Genomic DNA, 18,455 nt, shown 5'->3' on the forward strand with positions numbered 1-18,455 from the left:
GTAGTAACAATTATTTGATTTGAATAAAGTGTGCACAAGTTCAAAAAAAATCCTTGTGTAGTTACTAGGTTACTAGGCTATCCTAGTAACAGCTACTGTCATTCGATGACAGTCACAAGATTATCGATGTTAGTTATTGCGCCGATTGACTCACCCAGCTTTTGCTCTCAGCAGGTGACAGCGAAACAGCAAAAAAGTTCACTCTAAAACATAAGTAGACAGAATCCACCAAGCTCGGCAGCTCAGACCCAATGATATTGAATAACCATTTCAGAAGAGTAGAAAAATTTGGACGTATTTCATCAGTTACATGCACAAAAAGCACAATGAACAGGTTGCTGCCAAAAATTTACATCCTGCTCTTAACGCATTTTATCAGTTACATGCACAAAAAGCTACTGCTGCTACCACCTTCTACACGGGAACCAGAGTGACATGGTCTGGCTTCTACACGCGTAAGCAAATATATACAGCATATATACGGCTTTGGCCTCAAAACTCAAAAGTTTATGTACCGCACAACCTACTATTGCACATTCAATTGGGAATTCCGGAGTTCTGGAATAGACTGTACATCCTTATTTGTCAGGTCTAATTGACCGCCACCCTCAGCTACTTTCTCTACCAGAAGCCTCAGCAATGGGATCGTCGAAAGCGTTCCAGCAGACCCAACCATGATGAGCTTCTTCTGCATTATGTTCACCAGAACAAGTTCAAAAATACAATAAGCGGACACAGAATTGTATAAATATGATATCTGGGTTTACCACGGCAGGGTGACAGTTACATTCTCTTTTTTGCAAGAAGCAACCATCTAAATAGGTTAAAACAGGGTGTCTACATGTTTGTTTTGTGTTGTGTGGCGTGTCACTTCTACAAAAGCCTATTCAAGATCATTATGTTTCTTCGAATGGTAATCCAGGATCATTATAGTCCAGGTAATAATGTTGATGATGACAATCACTTAAGTACAAGAGAATGATGATCCCAATGGGAAAGTAGAGTACATTCACTGCCACTGACCTTCGCACGTGTCAAGACGACATTGATCCTGTGCCAATCGCCAAGCAAAGAAGAACCACTAGCCCTTGAGTTCCCACTGGATCGTACAAATGATACGATAATACAATCTTTATCCCTCCCCTGTAAAAAGTAGATTTGTTCAGCACTAAAAGACCACAGTATCGATGATTTGTCAGAAAAGTCCCAACCAAAACTAATGAATCAGCAAAAAAAATGGTTGCTCTCAAGTTCTCTAGTTTTTTGTTAGTAAAGAGCATTAAAAACGCAAACATTGTAAAATTTTCCAGGATGACGGTAATGCTCTATTGTCCCAGTGAGAAACTGAGCATGAGCACTAAATCAAAGAGTAAGCATGCAACTGATTACTTCAAACTGGTATACATAAGAAATAACTAAAGAAAGATACGAGTCATAACACAGCCACCATAACGAAATTGATTATTGAAAGATCATCAAGGCTGAAGGAATACAGGAGTCAATGACTTGCGCATGCAAAACACTATTTTTTACCTGGTATTTGTCAATTGTATGAACCTCAACCAAAGGATCAACCTGCTGCCGAATGAGATTCACTTGGGCATTATATGGGGTTATTATACCAATCTCATCTTGAGCTACACCTCTCTTTAGCAATTGTTTCGTTATCTACAGAAAAGATAAGTTTTCACTTAAAAAATATGCGAGAATACAAATGACTTTGTATCAGCAGTCTGGATATGCAGCAAAGATAACTTGCTCAAAGTGTATCATATGTCCAACAGTTACATGAAAACAGTTAGATTTCACCCAATGCATTGGTTGTTCTTCATAGGTTGAACTAGACTATTGGGCCATTTGCAACACTAGGCATAAAGTTCAAGTTTGTGGACTAGAGCAGTTGCATCTGGACATTCACCTAGCTTAAAATGTACTTAACTAGATAAATACAAGCATACATATTCATTCTCAGTGCAGCCCATAGACAAGACAAGAATAAATTAAAGCGAGACCGAGATATTGGGCATAACTAAATATTCAACATGACACAACACATGCTGTGCCCATGCGTACACAAGCACTCAACTGAAAGCAAATACATGGCAAATGTGCAACATCTCAAGTGGTAGCTATAGAGGTCAGTGATTACTTGCTAAAACATAAGAGAAAGGCATGAAATATGGCCCATGGCCTTCGCCGTAGACCAGGACATACCCATGAAACAATGTATGCTTCTGTAGGATTGTTCACGGTTCTATGTTCCTTGGCCTCAAGTGCCGGTACTTGATCTGTGTGAATTGGTCACATAGTTAGCATTGAAGGCAGAGTATCACAACGATGTAACTAGTTGAATTTAATGAAAAAACCTGTATTCGCAAAGATAACAGCCCTATTGGGATTCAAAATCTGCAATTAAAAGAATAGGGCACACTGATTAAAAGGAGGTTGCAGAAAGATGATACATGGCAGTATGACAAACCAGGGTAAACGAATCCAAGCTTTCAATAACAAGATGTTTCTATATTGAGAATTGAAAATTTCAAGCAAAAGGCAGTGTTACCTCCTTGAACTTGAAGTGAACCTGTTGTTTGCCAGAAAACTTGAGTTTCGCATTTGCGATTTCTAACGAACCACAGCATAACCTATTGCCATAAATCAATGAATTCGAGAGCTCCATAATACCAGATGACATTCGGTACTGCAGGAATGTAGTTTCCAAACATGAGTTTACTGGAACAAAGGAGATCTTTAACTAAAAAGAAAAATATGTGGCATTGGCAATAAGAAATAATAGTGAAAAAAGCAGGAGTTCAAACCGACTAACCTGGCACCGTAGTGCTGAAATTGCTTGAGGATGTGCTTCTGACAACCTCCAAAATAAGCTAATGCCCATCCCACTCTCTCGGGCTTCAAAGCTCTGTATGTATAAAATTGCTAAAGTTAATGAAAGGAGTGGCATAAAAAAGCATTATGTAAAAAGGAACACTAAAGGATTAGTAACCTGAATAAGTGGAGGAAGTTGATAATGATCTCCTACTAGCACAAACTTCGTTGCAAGCATCAGAGGTCCCAGTGAAACCTAGCGAGTAAGATGTGTGAGAAGGATGAAAACCTCTTCAGTAATCATTTTTACAAGAATATAATGGTTTATCAGCTTGACCGACTACTATATACAGTTACGAAGTTAGATGAGCATCGTTTTGTGGTTTTTCCTTCTATTGGATTTCCTTGGAGACTAAATTACCAAGCATTCCTGAATTGGGGCCTACCGGTAATGTGATTTGTCCAGCTTCATCCATGATACATGTGTCGAACTTCTTATGTGCTAGTAAGGGATGGTATACTCCCAAACAAGTAACTCCAACAACTTGCACTTGCTCCATTCTTGTTTTGATGGCATCTACTGATTGTACCTCTGTTGCTGTTCCACATGCACACAAACACAAATCAGAGCATGTTTTCTTCAAAAAATTAAAATGCATGTGCATTGACAAATGATATGTTCTGACTTGATAAGCAGTTGGCTCTGACATCAGGATGTACAGCTTCATGCCTCCCGATTCGAATAAAATCTACACCCTGCAGAAAGACATTAATCAGAATAAAGCATGTACATGTTTTGCTTCATTAAACTAGAATACGCGAGGCAGCATGTAAAAGTTTGTTCGCTGGAACAAATGAGGGTTTTACTATCGAATGGTGCTACATTAGTGAAGCTTCAGAACACAAACCTCGGCCTTCAACTTCATAAGCAAATTATCAATAGCTGAATTAGTATATGAAGTTAGCAAAATAGATTCTCCTCTCATCAATAAGGACTTCACAGCATGCACCATTGTATATGTTTTGCCTGTTCCAGGCATTCCTAGAATAAGAGCATAATCTTTTGCTGCTAGAATCTGAAAACAAAATCTGCATTAGTTTTCTATTGAAAACTTGAATATCCAGAAAAGGAAACATGAACTAAAAGAGCAAATATTTACTTTATGCAGTGATCTCTGTTGGTCATTGTTCAAACTCGTTAGTGATTGTATATATGATAATGCCGGGTCTTGGCTGAACAATCCTCCACTATCAAACCTGGGAGCCTATTAACATCCGAGTTAGGAAATTCCAGACAACAACGACAATATGGGAAACATGCTATAGCATAAAAGTGCTAGTGCCAAACAGACCTCAAGATCAACTACCAACTTCCGTAGTTTAGTGTTTTGCGGCTTCTGAGAAAACAGTTGGACAAGGTTGAATCTGGCAATAGTTTAAATACAGACTCCAGTTAGATAAGAAAAGAGAACTTTTTAAGTACCCATCCAAAGTGATAAACATGAACAACAAATAAAAACAAAGAGCCAACCGCATAGTTGCAAATGAAGAGCTAAACTCATCCTTGTCTATCCGCCAAAGTTCACGTTGGAGGTCTCCTTGCTCTAGCAAGGAGCTACTACCTGGGAGTCTCAGACGACGTGACAAAGAGACCTACAACACATTCCGTTTGAAATACTTATAAATTTATAATCGATATAACCAAAAACAATGGACAGATAAGGTCTGTGATGGTCAGGTAATACCGTTATATGGGAACGGCTAATGTCCCTTATAGATCCATTTGCAACTGCTATCCTCCCAGATTGAGTGCTAAGCACCTAATGCAAAGTAGCAGAAGACGATATAGCTTTAGTGTGTGGACAAATTAAACCGATCAACAAGGTGACAATGTCCATACATCAATCTGATACTACCTTTGTACACTAATGTAAGATGTTTTTGCAGTTCAACTTCAAACAAGAAATGACCTCTCTAGCTGTGCTCAAGTATATGAAATTAGACGAGAGTTGAACCTGACACACCACCAATCCGGCACCTTATGTTTTCAGTTACCTAATTAATATGATTGCACTAGCTAGTAGCTACATAAGTTTCCAACATGTATCGTATATTCGTATTTGCTATTGACTACAGCTCTTTGGCTGAACTTGTTCTACGAACATATACCTGTATTTAATCCTTGTCAACATACAATATGGTGCAAAAATTATTTGAGATGATGGTATGTATAGCGCTGTCTACACAGGTTACCATGAGCATGTTAAACTTGAAGTGACCAATATTATTGAATACAGAAAGTGTACAAGGCTTACCACACAATCACCACTTTTGAGGTTGAAATCTAGGCTCTCAGCTTGTGGTTCTGAATGACCAGCTGCTTCAGGCTGCATCTTCTCACGCACAAAATTATATATGTATCTTTTGCTTTTTCCAGATGAATCTACTGAGTGTTCATTTTTCATATCAAGGACGTAAAAGGATGGTGCAGAACTCTTGCTCCCAGAATTGTAATGAAGAGGAAGTAAAATTTCCTTTTTCTTGACCTGAATTTTGCATAAATTGGGTTAAGGGGGAGAAACAAGTTTTGGAGCACATTTGAGAAACTAAAGATTACCTGAGAAGTTCTAGCTTCAAGATCAATCAATCTATCCCAGTGTTTAAGAAAGTTATGATGGGCAACTGATAAGTGATTCACCAGGTTATCAAATAGATCACCAAGCCCACTAGTTGCTGTATTTCCTCCATGTACCTGTTGCATCGAAATGGAAGTACTCCTATAAAGATTAGTTGTCACATGTACATTTCCAAATAAATAAAGTAGTTCCATTTTTTCCTCAGCAAGGACAAATGCTAAGACCATGTAAGAGAAATAATTGTCAAGCAAACCTTGTGATATATGGTGCATGAAGTCAGGTGTCGGCATCCAGTACATGAGGATGGACTCTGGAAAAGAACAGGAATTTAGTTGACTTCTCACTAATGGATCACTATGCACATGTTTCTAGTTCTACCTGTAGCATTGCAGGAAAACTCTGTGAAAATGATGCCTTCAGAATCTCAGAGGCAAGCTCGTTCCGTCGCATCATTAGCCCAATTAAATCAGACCTCTTAACTTTGATACCCTTAATAAATTAATGAAAATGGGTAAGAATGGTACAAAATGTATTTTGAGTATCTTAAGTACAAGATTTACCAATGTCTGGTCTGTGTGGAGATAATACAGAAGACCCATATCAATATCCGTATTCAAGTATCTGAAAATGCATGGGAAGACATGGTGTGTATTGAGTAATGGTTATGGACTGCTGAAGTGCTGAACAAACAAGGATCACAGGATAGATGGATTATACCTCTCTGACATCAATAGCGTGTATAATATCACCTGTGCAGAGTGTTCCATAGCTGACTGCAAGTAGATAAACTCTCGTGAGGGGCAACACAGAAGTAAGTGCTGCATCTATTTTATTTAGGAAGGATGGTTATATTGCTGTTCACGGATATATTGGTACGCCGGCGTATGGGAAAGCAAATGTAACAAAATCTTATGCTTAAGGAATGTATAATAATGGTAAAGCCAACACCAAGACTATCTATCATATTCAAAACACAGTACCGAAAAAATGTTGCAACGTGCCAAGATCTGATACAGAGTGATTGTGGAAATTAAAGAACATCAACTTTGCAAAAGTAGACACAAGGCTAATCCTGAGACTATTGGTTGATTAGTTTTTCTCACAAGGCAAATATTTATTGGTTCATTTGACATGATTATATAACTGGTTGTTACAAGACTGAATACAACTATGTACTTGGCAGATATTTACACACAAATAATGACAAATACCAGTGATGTTGGCAAACTTGACATGTACTATGATGACAGAGAAGCTATGCATGTCAGCATGTGTGCAACAAGCAATTGGGCAACCAGGTTGTGAATAGGCTAGAAAACATACAGAACACAATAATCTCGTCGAGTATTAATTCCTACGAACACTTGCTAAATAGTTGTGCGTTCCTACAGATAAAATAAATTAGAATATCCAACGGGGTTCTGCAAATAAAACAATTAGACTACCCGAAGACGCCAGAAGTTGGCCTTATGGAGCACTCACATATAAGTGGCAGTTGCTATTGTCGCTGATTTAGTATAATTTGTACTAAATCAGCGACAATTAATATCGATCAGAGGGAGTGGCAAATATGACCACCACCTCACCAGTTTGCTACAGATCTAACTGTACACGTCAGGAGGGTGGGAAGAGGTGAATACACCACGGCCCTATATTGACATCTTTATATGAGTAAAGATATAAAAATATGATTTGCAAAAACCATGTGAAATCAAACTCACTCTTACTTTTCCAGAAGACAAATTTAGGTAAATCAAAGTTCTCAATCTAAACCGGTATCACTGAGTACCAGACCCCTGACCAGTATAGCTTATTGCAAGAAGTAACTCATTTACTAATTAATTACAATGTCAGTCATTTACAGAATTCTAGTGACAAACACCACATCATGCCGAGAAATATATAATGAGCATCTTCAGTTGGTATCCGCTATCCAGGAATATATGGTTACCTGGCCACTAGTGCTTTTACCAGTTTTGAACTCCAGTGGCATTACTTTGTCGTATGAACCACCGCCGCATGAATTTACCCTTGATATGACAGAAGCATCAATAATCCCTTTTAAACCATACCTTGGGGCCCATGCCATCTCCTCAATATCCATCATCTAAGGCGCATGAGAATTTCATTTCAATAAAGCTATTAATTCTTTAAGAAGAAGCATGAAGAATATGGAACTTTTAGTTTCATGATTAGGCACCATACAGAATACAGGAATGCACCACCATGAAATGAACTTGCTATATACCCTACATAAAAGTTGCCTACCTCAGTCACTTCAACAGTCTTCCGTCCTTCAGTATGTCCAAAATCCACGTTGGTGCTTTTTGAACCCTGAAAGTGCAGCATATCATTGGCAAACAGCAGTATATGATCAAATCTTCTTCAGGCAATTACGAAACTATCCAAAGAGAAAAGGAAGTACAGATGATTCCTGCTAAATTATACAATTAACGATAAGAAACTCTACCAGGATAGATAAAGAATTACTAAATCTGCACTGAAAATTATAATTGAATTGGCACATATACTAACAAAGGACTTGAGATAGAAATTATTTCTTTTTTGAAACTTCTGAACGAATGGATTATAAAAGCAGGTTTAATTTCAACTAAACTCAGATATGGAATCGCTATAAAGTTCAGAAATTCTTGTGGCCACATAAAGGACACCAAGAGTAAATAATGTGAAAGTTAGTATGCATGTGTATCTACCTTCATGAAGGATTTGTACCAATTCAACATCTTAGGGATTGCTTCAATAAGAATTGAATGTGTGCTCCTTTCACTGGCTGCGTAAGAAAATTTAAAAAATTAGTAACATAGATGCAGAGCACAAATACGACTTTAGACTTGGCCCAGATACAACTTATCGAACAACAACACTCAGATCAAACATGACTTGGCCCAGATACAACTCATCTAAATATCAACTTTACGTATGCTAGTATTTGATAAAAGAGTGCCACTGGGCTTGCAGGACATTTAGGACTTAATGCCTTCTAATCCACTAGAGAAGACAAACAGTAATGATTAGAATTAATAAAGTCACATTTATATAGAACTAGTCACGTTTATATAGCAGCTAATTTAGCCTCGGTGTTCTAACAAAAAGTATCAGGAAGCATCACTAATCAGCACCCAGTATGACTCAATAATGATGTAATCTAACCACATGAACACTCCAAGCAATATGATGTTGAGCGTGTTTTCTAATAAAGTAGAAAATTTTGCGCAGGATAGTACCTCCACATGCGTACAGACTCTCGAGGTTGTTCAAAAGAACTTCTTTTGCATGTTGTTCCAAAAACTGCCTTGAAGGAACATCCTCAAGTAGCCCAGCCTAAAGCACAAAAAACAAAACTTCAGGCATCTAAATTGTTACAAGCTTACAATATTAGCTGACCAAAAGAAATTGTGGAACAGTATCCGAAGTCGGCAAGTATTCTTGTATCAAGAAACCTGAAATACTTGATGAAGCAGAGTACCCATCAAAGCGCTTGTGGAATATTCATTGCTTTTTAATCTTTCGTCGAGAACCGATCTCCTTGGACAATGGAAACTTGAAGCAACCTACAATCAACCAGTTATCAAAAATTCTGTAGGAAAATAAGAAACACATATCTACAAATAAATTTTGAGAATTTCTAATAGGATGTGATAGAAAGTTGCTCTACAAACTACAAAATCATGGTACCAGAACATAGCAAGTAGTACTCACCCGTGTTCCAGAGATGAGTAATTCTGGATGGACAATAACAAGATTGCTATCATGATCAACAGTGCATTTTCCTTGGTCACTGAATTCTCCAATTACACTTACTGTGTCGCCTGGGACGACAGTACTATGGAACCTACAGTAGTATGAAGATGGGAATATAAAAAGATTGCTTAGGTGTATGTACTGCATATAATAAAGAACTAAGCTTAAGTGGATGATCTTGCAGGTGCATCTATCCTATGTTGAAGAAGCCAAGGGGTTGTTTAATACCAGTTACCCCCAAGACATAGGGCGATAAACTGATAATCTAGTTTCCAACTACTAGGTTCAAGATATCCACTTCCTACAGTACTATTGTATACTCACCACTCGTCACACAGATGCACTGAATACTCTTTCCCACAATGCTCATTCAGGAGACGCAGAACCTGCCAGAGAAAAGCAACTTTGCAGAACACAGAAAGATCATTGGACATAAAAACCATCCACACAAGTAGCGGGACACACCTTAGCAGGATAGCGATCGCATGAACTATCACCTTTGTGTTTTTCTGACACCTAAAAAATAAGGTAAAACAGAAAACCTTTTGTCACTAGGACAGCTCATCGGCATTGATCAGAGAACAACAGGTGGAAGCAAAAGGGCAAACCTCCAACACAAGGAAACTATCGAAAGATGGGGCTTCACGGGGCTTGTTGGATTCAACATTTAGACTGCTGTTAGCAATAGGAGAACATCTGCTGTCAGTGCTATCACCAACTGTGACTTGACCTCCTTTGTTCCCAGCATCAACTGGCAATTCTTCTTCCGTAATGGCATCTTCAACTTGATCTAGAAGATCCAATAGCGCCTAGCAAGAGAACATTTTGACATAATTTCACAGTTCAATTATGTGATGACTTCTTAACTCTGACAGGTAGCAAGATTACAAAATGGATGCTGTATCAAAAGAACATAGTGTAGTCATTTAGCTCACCTTTTTGTGCTGCCCTGCTTCCAACTGGTCAGGTCCTCCATCACAAGTGATACCAGCATTCAACGGCTGCTTGATACATGAAAAGATTACACAACTGACAGTTACATTTGGCTGACAACCAAGACAAAAATCCAGCAAATATGCGTGTATACCTCGGTGAAGCTATAGGGCAGTGATGGTGGCGTCCGGAATGGGCTCTGGTCTTCCATACCATCACCGCCACCTGGGCCTATACCACACACACTCAGATTGCGTGCTGAAGCAGTACACCTCGACAAGCCCAACGGAGACGAATGCCACTTCTTCATAGCCTCGAGCGAGGAATGTTTCTACGATTGGAATCAACACGCCACAACCACAGGTTAGGAAACCGCAAAGACAATGGATTTCAGCAATATACAGCCAGAGGTGGCACTAGCACCCGTTCCAGCACAGCCTATGTACGTGAGCATGTATGAACTCGCACATAAATAAAGAAACTTCAGGGTTGATGTACCTCGGTGTTTGAGCACGGATGAAGCGCCATCCCTGGCAACTGCCTGGTGCGCAGGCGATCGTTCACCGGCGAGATCTTCCAGGTGACGACCTCCCCGCCGCCATCGTCCTGGCTCTGCTTTATCAACTGAACCGCGCAAGCAACCCGTGGTCAGGCCCGGCTCAGGCCACGACTAAAGCAGATCAGATCGGAATAATCACAAGAAGACGACGACTCACCATCCCGGGGGAGAACTTGACCCGCTTCGGCGCGAGGGTCTTGGTGACCTCCGGCGAGACCTCGGACAGCTCCTCCTCGGGCGGCGGGGGCGGGGGCGGCATGGGGTCGGGGTTCGCCACGGGCTTCTGGCGCTTGGGGTTCTGGGAGGCGGCCTGGGACTGGTGGCGCTCAAAGAAGTGGAGGATGCCGAACTTGGCGGGCGGCTGCGACGGCTGCGAGGGTGGCGGCTTCTTCGAGGCCGCAGCCGCGGCCGCGCGCTTCCGCGGAGCCATGGCTGCGCGGATTTGGGGGTTCCGGGCGGGAGGCCGGGGGCGGCGGGCGGCGGCGGGATTGGGAAACCGGATTTGGGGGAGGAGGGGAGTGGGGCGGACCTGGTTGGGCGGGCTGCGGGGATGGAGGGACGGGAAATTGGAATTCCCGCGCGAAGCGATTTCACCGGCGATAGGGCGGTGCCATTTCGGCCCATCAATTGCTGGGTCTGGCACTAACAAATTTCTTAGGCCCAACATGCTTCACAACCTTCAACTATCTTCAACCTCCTTGTTTAAAAAAAAAAACTATCTTCAACCTCCCGCAGGGTAAATCCTATTTGAACGCCCGTAGGCGAGCCCAGTTGGGTGTTCAAAAAAAAACTACCTTCAACCTCCCGCAGGGTAAATCCTATTTGAACGCCCGTAGACGAGCCCAGTTGGGTGTTCACTGCGCTGCCGCTATTTGTTTGACAATGCTACGCGTCATTCGGGACATTGGATCAGCCTTTTGAAGCATGTTCAAGTTTGCAACACCATCCTTGTTGTGAAAACATTGCAACACCACCATTGTTGCGGGGCATCGTCGTCGTCGTCCTCACAACAGCATAGTTTGTCGTTTTCGTTACAAGAAGCATCATCTCATCGTCATTGCAATAGCAGCAGCAACACAACGTCACAGTGGTCGGCCCCGGCCTTCCATCGACACCGATGATTGCAACATGGCGGATGTTGCGGTGAGGGGTATGCAATAGCGGTGGTTGGTGCTGCCCTTCCGGCTTGCAACAACATGTGTGTTGCGATGGGGTGCAGCGGAGGCGGTCGGCAGCCCCTCCGAGTTGCAGCATTGTCAATGTTGTGGAAGCCTCACTGACGTTGTAGAAGCACAACACCATTGCGCCACCGTCGTGGTGCGTCATCTCCGTTGCATAGATCATTGCAGTTGCACCGGCGTTTCGATGTCGTAAAAGACGAACATCCATCATTGCGGCAATGTGAAGGGGCTTCAAGCATCGAGCTTCCGCCCCGTTGCAGCAACTAACAGTGAATCGCCACGTAGCCATGTCTCGTAGCAGCGGGTATGCCGCCATCCCTGGAGACACTCTTCTTTGTGCCGAGCGAGTCGCTAGAGAAGGAAGCGAGAAGGGCGAGATCACAGGAGAAATAGGTGGACGAGCGGTTCGCTTGTAGATATAAGGTCTAATGGGAAAAGCAGTGGGTGCGCCAACATGGGCATGTGTCATGCGTGAGACACAGCATACACTAGATAGAAAATCAGTCGGTTGAGTTCAGTGTTTCCCTTTTATTTATTTTATTTTTGTTTTTGGTGTCTTATTTTATTTTTTTATTTTGGGATTTTTATCTATGTTCTTCCAGGTTTAGTTTTTATCATGATTTTCTTCCAGTCTTTTGTTTTAGGAAAACGTCAGCTTCAACCGACGGATCGCACATGAGCATCCACCAGCTCGTCCATGCAACGTGTGTCATGTCCGTGGTTCCTTCTTTTCTTTTCTCTCAGTCAACGTGGTCGCTGCTCGCTGCTATAAAGGAAATATGCCCTAGAGGCATTAATAACGTTGTTATTTAATATTTTCTTATTCATGATAAAGGTTTATTCATGCTATAATTGTATTGATCGGAAACTTAAATACATGTGTGGATACATAAACGAAATACCGTGTCCCTAGTAAAGCCTCTACTAGAGTAGCTCGTTGATAAAACATGGTTAAGGTTTTCCTCACCATGGACATGTGTTGTCATTTGATAATGGATCACATCATTAGGAGAATGATGTGATGGACAAGACCCATCCGTTAGCTTAGCATATTGTGAAGGAAATATGCCCTAGAGGCAATAATAAAGTTGTTATTTATATTTCCTTATATCATGATAAATGTTTATTATTCATGCTAGAATTGTATTAACCGGAAACTTAGTACATGTGTAAATACATAGACAAACAGGGTGTCACTAGTATGCCTCTACTTGACTAGCTCGTTGAATCAAAGATGGTTATGTTTCCTAACCATAGACATGAGTTGTCATTTGATTAGCGGAATCACATCATTAAAAAATGATGTGATTGACTTGACCCATTCCGTTAGCTTAGCATTTGATCGTTTAGTATGTTGCTATTGCTTTCTTCATGACTTATACATGTTCCTATGACTATGAGATTATGCAACTCCCGAATACCGGAGGAACACTTTGTGTGCTACCAAATGTCACAAACGTAACTAGGTGATTATAAAGGTGCTCTACGGGTGTCTCCGATGGTACTCGTTTAGTTGGCATAGATCGAGATTAGGATTTGTCACTCCGATTGTCGGAGAGGTATCTCTGGGCCCTCTCGGTAATGCACATCACTATAAGCCTTGCAAGCAATGTGACTAATGAGTTAGTTGCGGAATGATGCATTACGGAACGAGTAAAGAGACTTGCCGGTAATGAGATTGAACTAGGTATTGAGATACCGACGATCGAATCTCGGGCAAGTAACATACCGATGACAAAAGGAACAACGTATGTTGTTATGCGGTTCGACCGATAAAGATCTTCATAGAATATGTAGGAGCCAATATGGGCATTGATACGTCTCCAACGTATCTACTTTTCCAAACACGTTTGCCCTTGTTTTGGACTCTAACTTGCATGATTTGAATGGAACTAACCCGGACTGACGCTGTTTTCAGCAGAATTGTCTTGGTGTTATTTTTGTGCAGAAACAAAAGTTCTCGGAATGACCTGAAACTTCACGGAGATTATTTTTGGAAATAATAAAAAGTACTGGTGAAAGAATTAAGGCCAGGGGGCCCACACCCTGTCCACGAGGGTGGGAGGCGCGCCTGCCCCCTGGGCGCGCCCCTGCCTCGTGGGCCCCCTGGTGCTCCACCGACCTCAACTCCAACTCCATATATTCGTGTTCGGGGAGAAAAAAATCAGAGAGAAGGATTCATCGTGTTTTACGATACGGAGCCGCCGCCAAGCCCTAAACTCTCTCGGGAGGGCTGCTCTGGAGTCCGTTCGGGGCTCCGGAGAGGGGAATCCGTCGCCGTCGTCATCATCAACCATCCTCCATCACCAATTTCATGATGCTCACCGCCGTGCGTGAGTAATTCGATCGTAGGCTTGCTGTACGGTGATGGGTTGGATGAGATTTATCATGTAATCGAGTTAGTTTTGTTAGGGTTTGATCCCTAGTATCCACTATGTTCTGAGATTGATGTTGCTATGACTTTGCTATGCTTAATGCTTGTCACTAGGGCCCAAGTGCCATTATTTCAGATCTGAACCTATTATGTTTTCATGAATATATGTGAGTTCTTGATCCTATCTTGCAAGTCTATAGTCACCTACTATGTGTTATGATCCGGCAACCCTGAAGTGACAATAATCGGGACCACTCCCGGTGATGACCGTAGTTTGAGGAGTTCATGTATTCACTATGTGTTAATGCTTTGGTCCGATACTCTATTAAAAGGAGGCCTTAATATCCCTTAGTTTCCATTAGGACCCTGCTGCCACGGGAGGGTAGGACAAAAGATGTCATGCAAGTTCTTTTCCATAAGCACGTATGACTATATTCGGAATACATGCCTACATTACATTGATGAATTGGCTAGTTCTGTGTCACCCTATGTTATAACTGTTGCATGAATAATCGCATCCAGCATAATTCTCCATCACTGATCCAATGCCTACGAGCTTTTCACATATTGTTCTTCGCTTAGTTACTTTACCGTTGCTACTGTTACAATCACTACAATACTGCTACTGTTACCTTTGCCACTGTTACCATTACTATCATACTACTTTGCTACTAAATACTTTGCTGCAGATATTAAGTTATCCAGGTGTGGTTGAATTGACAACTCAACTGCTAATACTTGAGAATATTCTTTGGCTCCCCTTGTGTCGAATCAATAAATTTGGGTTGAATACTCTACCCTCGAAAACTGTTGCGATCCCCTATACTTGTGGGTTATCAAGACTATTTTCTGGCGCCGTTGCCGGGGAGCATAGCTCTATTCTTTGAGTCACTTGGGATTTACATCTGCTGGTCACTATGAGGAACTTGAAAGACGAGAAAACTAAAATTTATCCCTCAACTACGAGGGGAGGTAAGGAACTGCCATCTAGCTCTGCACTTGATTCTCCTTCCGTTTTGAGTAAACTTGCGACACCTAAACCTGCTTCTGCTATTAATTCTGATATGTCGCATGTTATTGATGATGCCACTTCTGCTATGCATGATACTTATGATGAAACTACTTCTATGCTTGATAATACTGTGCCACTAGGTGAATTTCTTGATGAACAACTTGCTAGGGCTAGAGAGAATGAAATTATTGAAACTGATAATATTGATGAAAGTGATGATGAAGATTCTCCTCCTAGATATGAACTGCCTGTTGTGCCTGAGGGCTATGTTATGGATGAAGAAACTGCTAGGGACTTTCTTGCTTGTAATGATAGAAGTGATCTTAAGAAATTATTAGCTAAGCTGAAACAAAAATCCCTGAATGCTAGAATGAAATATGATCCTGCTTATGCTACTTCACCTATCTTTGTTACGGATAAGGATTATGAATTCTCTATTGATCCTGATATAATTACTTTGGTTGAATCTGATCCTTTTTATGGCTATGAATCTGAAACTGTTGTGGCACATCTTACTAAATTAAATGATATAGCCACCCTGTTCACTAATGATGAGAAAACTCGCTACTATTATATCCTTAAAATATTTCCGTTCTCATTAAAGGGAGATGCTGAGATATGGTTTAATTCTCTTGATCCTGGTTGTGTGCGTAGTCCCCAGGATATGATTTATTACTTCTCTGCTAAATATTTTCCCGCTCATAAGAAACAAGCTGCTTTAAGGGAAATATATAATTTTGTGCAAATTGAAGAAGAGAGTCTCCCACAAGCTTGGGGGAGGCTTCTCCAATTACTTAATGCTTTGCCTGATCATCCTCTTAAGAAAAATGAAATACTTGATATCTTTTATAATGGACTAACCGATGCTTCCAGAGACCACCTGGATAGTTGTGTTGGTTGTGTTTTCAGGGAAAGAACAGCTGATCAAGCGGAAATTCTATTGAATAATATGTTGACAAATGAAAACAATTGGACACTTCCTGAACCAACTCCTAAGCCAACTCCGAAGAAAAGGGGTGTTCTATTTCTCAGTCCTGAAGATATGCAAGAGGCAAAGAAATCTATAAAAGAAAAAGGTATTAAAGCTGAAGATGTTAAGAATTTGCCGCCTGTTGAGGAAATACATGGTCTTAATTCACCACCCATTGAAGAAAAACATGGTCTTGATAACCCGACACAGGTAGTAAAGGTAAATTCTCTCTATAGATTTGATGAAGGTGATATTCCTCGTTATAAGTCTGCTAGCCAATGCTTAGATGAGTTTGATAATTTTATTGTCAAACAAGAACACTTCAATGCTTATGTTGGTAGACAATTAAAACACAATGCTGATACGCTTGAACACTTGAGTGATTATATGTCTAGAGTTAAAGGTGAACTTAAACTCATTAGTAAACATGCTTCTATGGTTACGACTTAAGTAGAACAAGTACTTAAAGCTCAAAATGATTTGCTCAATGAATTAAATAATAAGAATAATGACTTTGCTGTTAGAGTTGCAACTAGAGGGGGTAAAGTGACTCAGGAACCTCTGTATCCTGAGAGCCACCCTAAGAGAATTGAGCAGGATTCTCAAAGAACTATTGTAGATGCACCTAGTCCTTCTAAAAGGAAGAAAAAGAAAAATGATAGGACTTTGCATGCTTCTAGTGAACCTGTTGTTGATACACCTGAGAATCCCAATGATATTTCTATTTCTGATGCTGAAACACAATCTGGTAATGAACATGAACCTAGTGATAATGTTAATGATGATGTTCATGTTGATACTCAACCTAGTAATAATAATGATGTAGAAATTGAACCTGCTGTTGATCTTGATAACCCACAATCAAACAATCAACGTTATGATAAGAAAGACTTTGTTGCTAGGAAGCACGGTAAAGAAAGAGAACCATGGGTTCAAAAACCCATGCCTTTTCCTCCCAAACCATCCAAGAAAAAGGATGATGAGGATTTGAGCGCTTTGCTGAAATGATTAGACCTATCTTTTTGCGTATGCGTTTGACTGATATGCTTAAAATGAATCCTTATGCTAACACTACCAAAAAAAGACACATCCGTGACATTTTGGGACGAACGAATTTTTTCTGTCATACTTATGACACTTCTATGACAATAATTGTGACAAAACACGGTATCATCATAGATGTGGCGGGGTCCTACTTCTATGACAAAAAATCATGACAAAAAATGGGCTTTTCGTCCTGGGCGGGCCGGAGACGCAGCTGCATGACATTCTTTGGGCCGTCCATGACGGAAAAAACCATGGTAGAAGCGAGGGCGAGGAAAATATCGGGGTGTTCCCGGTTACGGTGGGTGGTCGGGGCCGAGCGATGCGCGTTTCTCTCGTACACGCACGCGCGTGGGTGCGAGGCGTTGGGCTCTAACTGAACCCAAGCGAGGCGTTAGGCTCTAACTGAACCCGAGCGATTGCACTGCAGGCTACGCGTTACTGAACCCGAGCGATCGATCGATGGTTGTTAACTGAACCCGATCGAGCGATTCCTTCGCTACTGCTGCTAACTGAAGCCGATCGATGCTGCCTCTGGATGAACAGTGAGCGTTGTTGGGGGGGGGTTGGATGAACAGTTCCCGGTGGGGGTGGATGAACAGGACCCCGTGGTGTTGCCTCTGGATGAAAAGGACCACGATCGATCGAGCCGGTTGGGGCTGGATGAACAGGACCCCCGTGGAGGGTAGGATGAACAGGACCACCCCGTGGAGGGCAGGATGAACAGTAGACGGTGGAGGGCTGGATGAACAGGAGCCCGTGGAGGGGTGGTTGAACAGGAGCCCGTGGAGAGGGCTGGTTGAACAGTAGCCGGTGGAGTAGCGCGCGGTGGAGGCTGGATGAACAGGAGCCCGTGGATGAACAGTCGCAGGTGGAGGCTGGAGGAGGTCGACGGTGGATGAACAGTATCCCGTGGAGGCTGGAGGGGGTGGACGGTGGAGATGAACAGTATCCCATGGAGTCCCGTTTTGCAGTACACCACACCCCTCTCGATGAGCAGGACCCCCGTTTCGACCGTAGCGCTCCAACACAAGTCCATTTCCTCCGTTTTGCGGTACGCCACACCCCTCCCGATCAACAGGACCCCTATTTTGACCGTAGGAGGTCTGTTTCCTCCATTCTGCGGTACACCAGACCCCTCCCGATGAACAGGATCCCGTT

The 18,455-nt window shown here is 41.7% G+C and overlaps 1 protein-coding gene across 1 annotated transcript; it reads right to left on the reverse strand.

The window, feature by feature from the left end:
* Nucleotides 1-215: 215 nt before the first annotated feature.
* LOC123054533 (DNA replication ATP-dependent helicase/nuclease JHS1) lies at nt 216-11,237 on the reverse strand. Its single transcript, XM_044478314.1, has 34 exons — nt 10,871-11,237; nt 10,653-10,778; nt 10,309-10,485; nt 10,157-10,222; nt 9,830-10,030; nt 9,687-9,737; nt 9,546-9,607; nt 9,180-9,312; nt 8,921-9,031; nt 8,705-8,801; nt 8,174-8,250; nt 7,728-7,793; nt 7,411-7,566; nt 6,177-6,232; nt 6,020-6,080; nt 5,838-5,948; nt 5,713-5,769; nt 5,441-5,575; nt 5,139-5,369; nt 4,569-4,643; nt 4,355-4,476; nt 4,176-4,248; nt 3,984-4,088; nt 3,732-3,899; nt 3,510-3,579; nt 3,270-3,421; nt 3,002-3,079; nt 2,825-2,917; nt 2,561-2,698; nt 2,367-2,406; nt 2,215-2,288; nt 1,534-1,668; nt 1,024-1,143; nt 216-688 (listed from the first exon to the last, which is right to left on the reverse strand). The coding sequence occupies exons 1-34, from the start codon at nt 11,141-11,143 to the stop codon at nt 527-529; spliced, it is 3,852 nt and encodes a 1,283-aa protein (XP_044334249.1). The 5' UTR covers nt 11,144-11,237; the 3' UTR covers nt 216-526.
* Nucleotides 11,238-18,455: the final 7,218 nt, after the last annotated feature.

This window comes from Triticum aestivum, chromosome 2D (assembly GCF_018294505.1).
Source record: "Triticum aestivum cultivar Chinese Spring chromosome 2D, IWGSC CS RefSeq v2.1, whole genome shotgun sequence".
NCBI lineage: Eukaryota > Viridiplantae > Streptophyta > Magnoliopsida > Poales > Poaceae > Triticum > Triticum aestivum.

Bases quoted from the DNA above. Each gene is read 5' to 3' on its own strand.
- LOC123054533 (XM_044478314.1), bottom strand. From the start codon at position 11,143: ATGGCTCCGCGGAAGCGCGCGGCCGCGGCTGCGGCCTCGAAGAAGCCG. The intron at 5,770-5,837 runs GTAGAACTAGAA...GTTCTTTTCCAG, and splicing joins GTTTTCCTGCAATGCTACAG to AGTCCATCCTCATGTACTGG. The intron at 2,918-3,001 runs GTTACTAATCCT...TTATACATACAG, and splicing joins AACTTCCTCCACTTATTCAG to AGCTTTGAAGCCCGAGAGAG.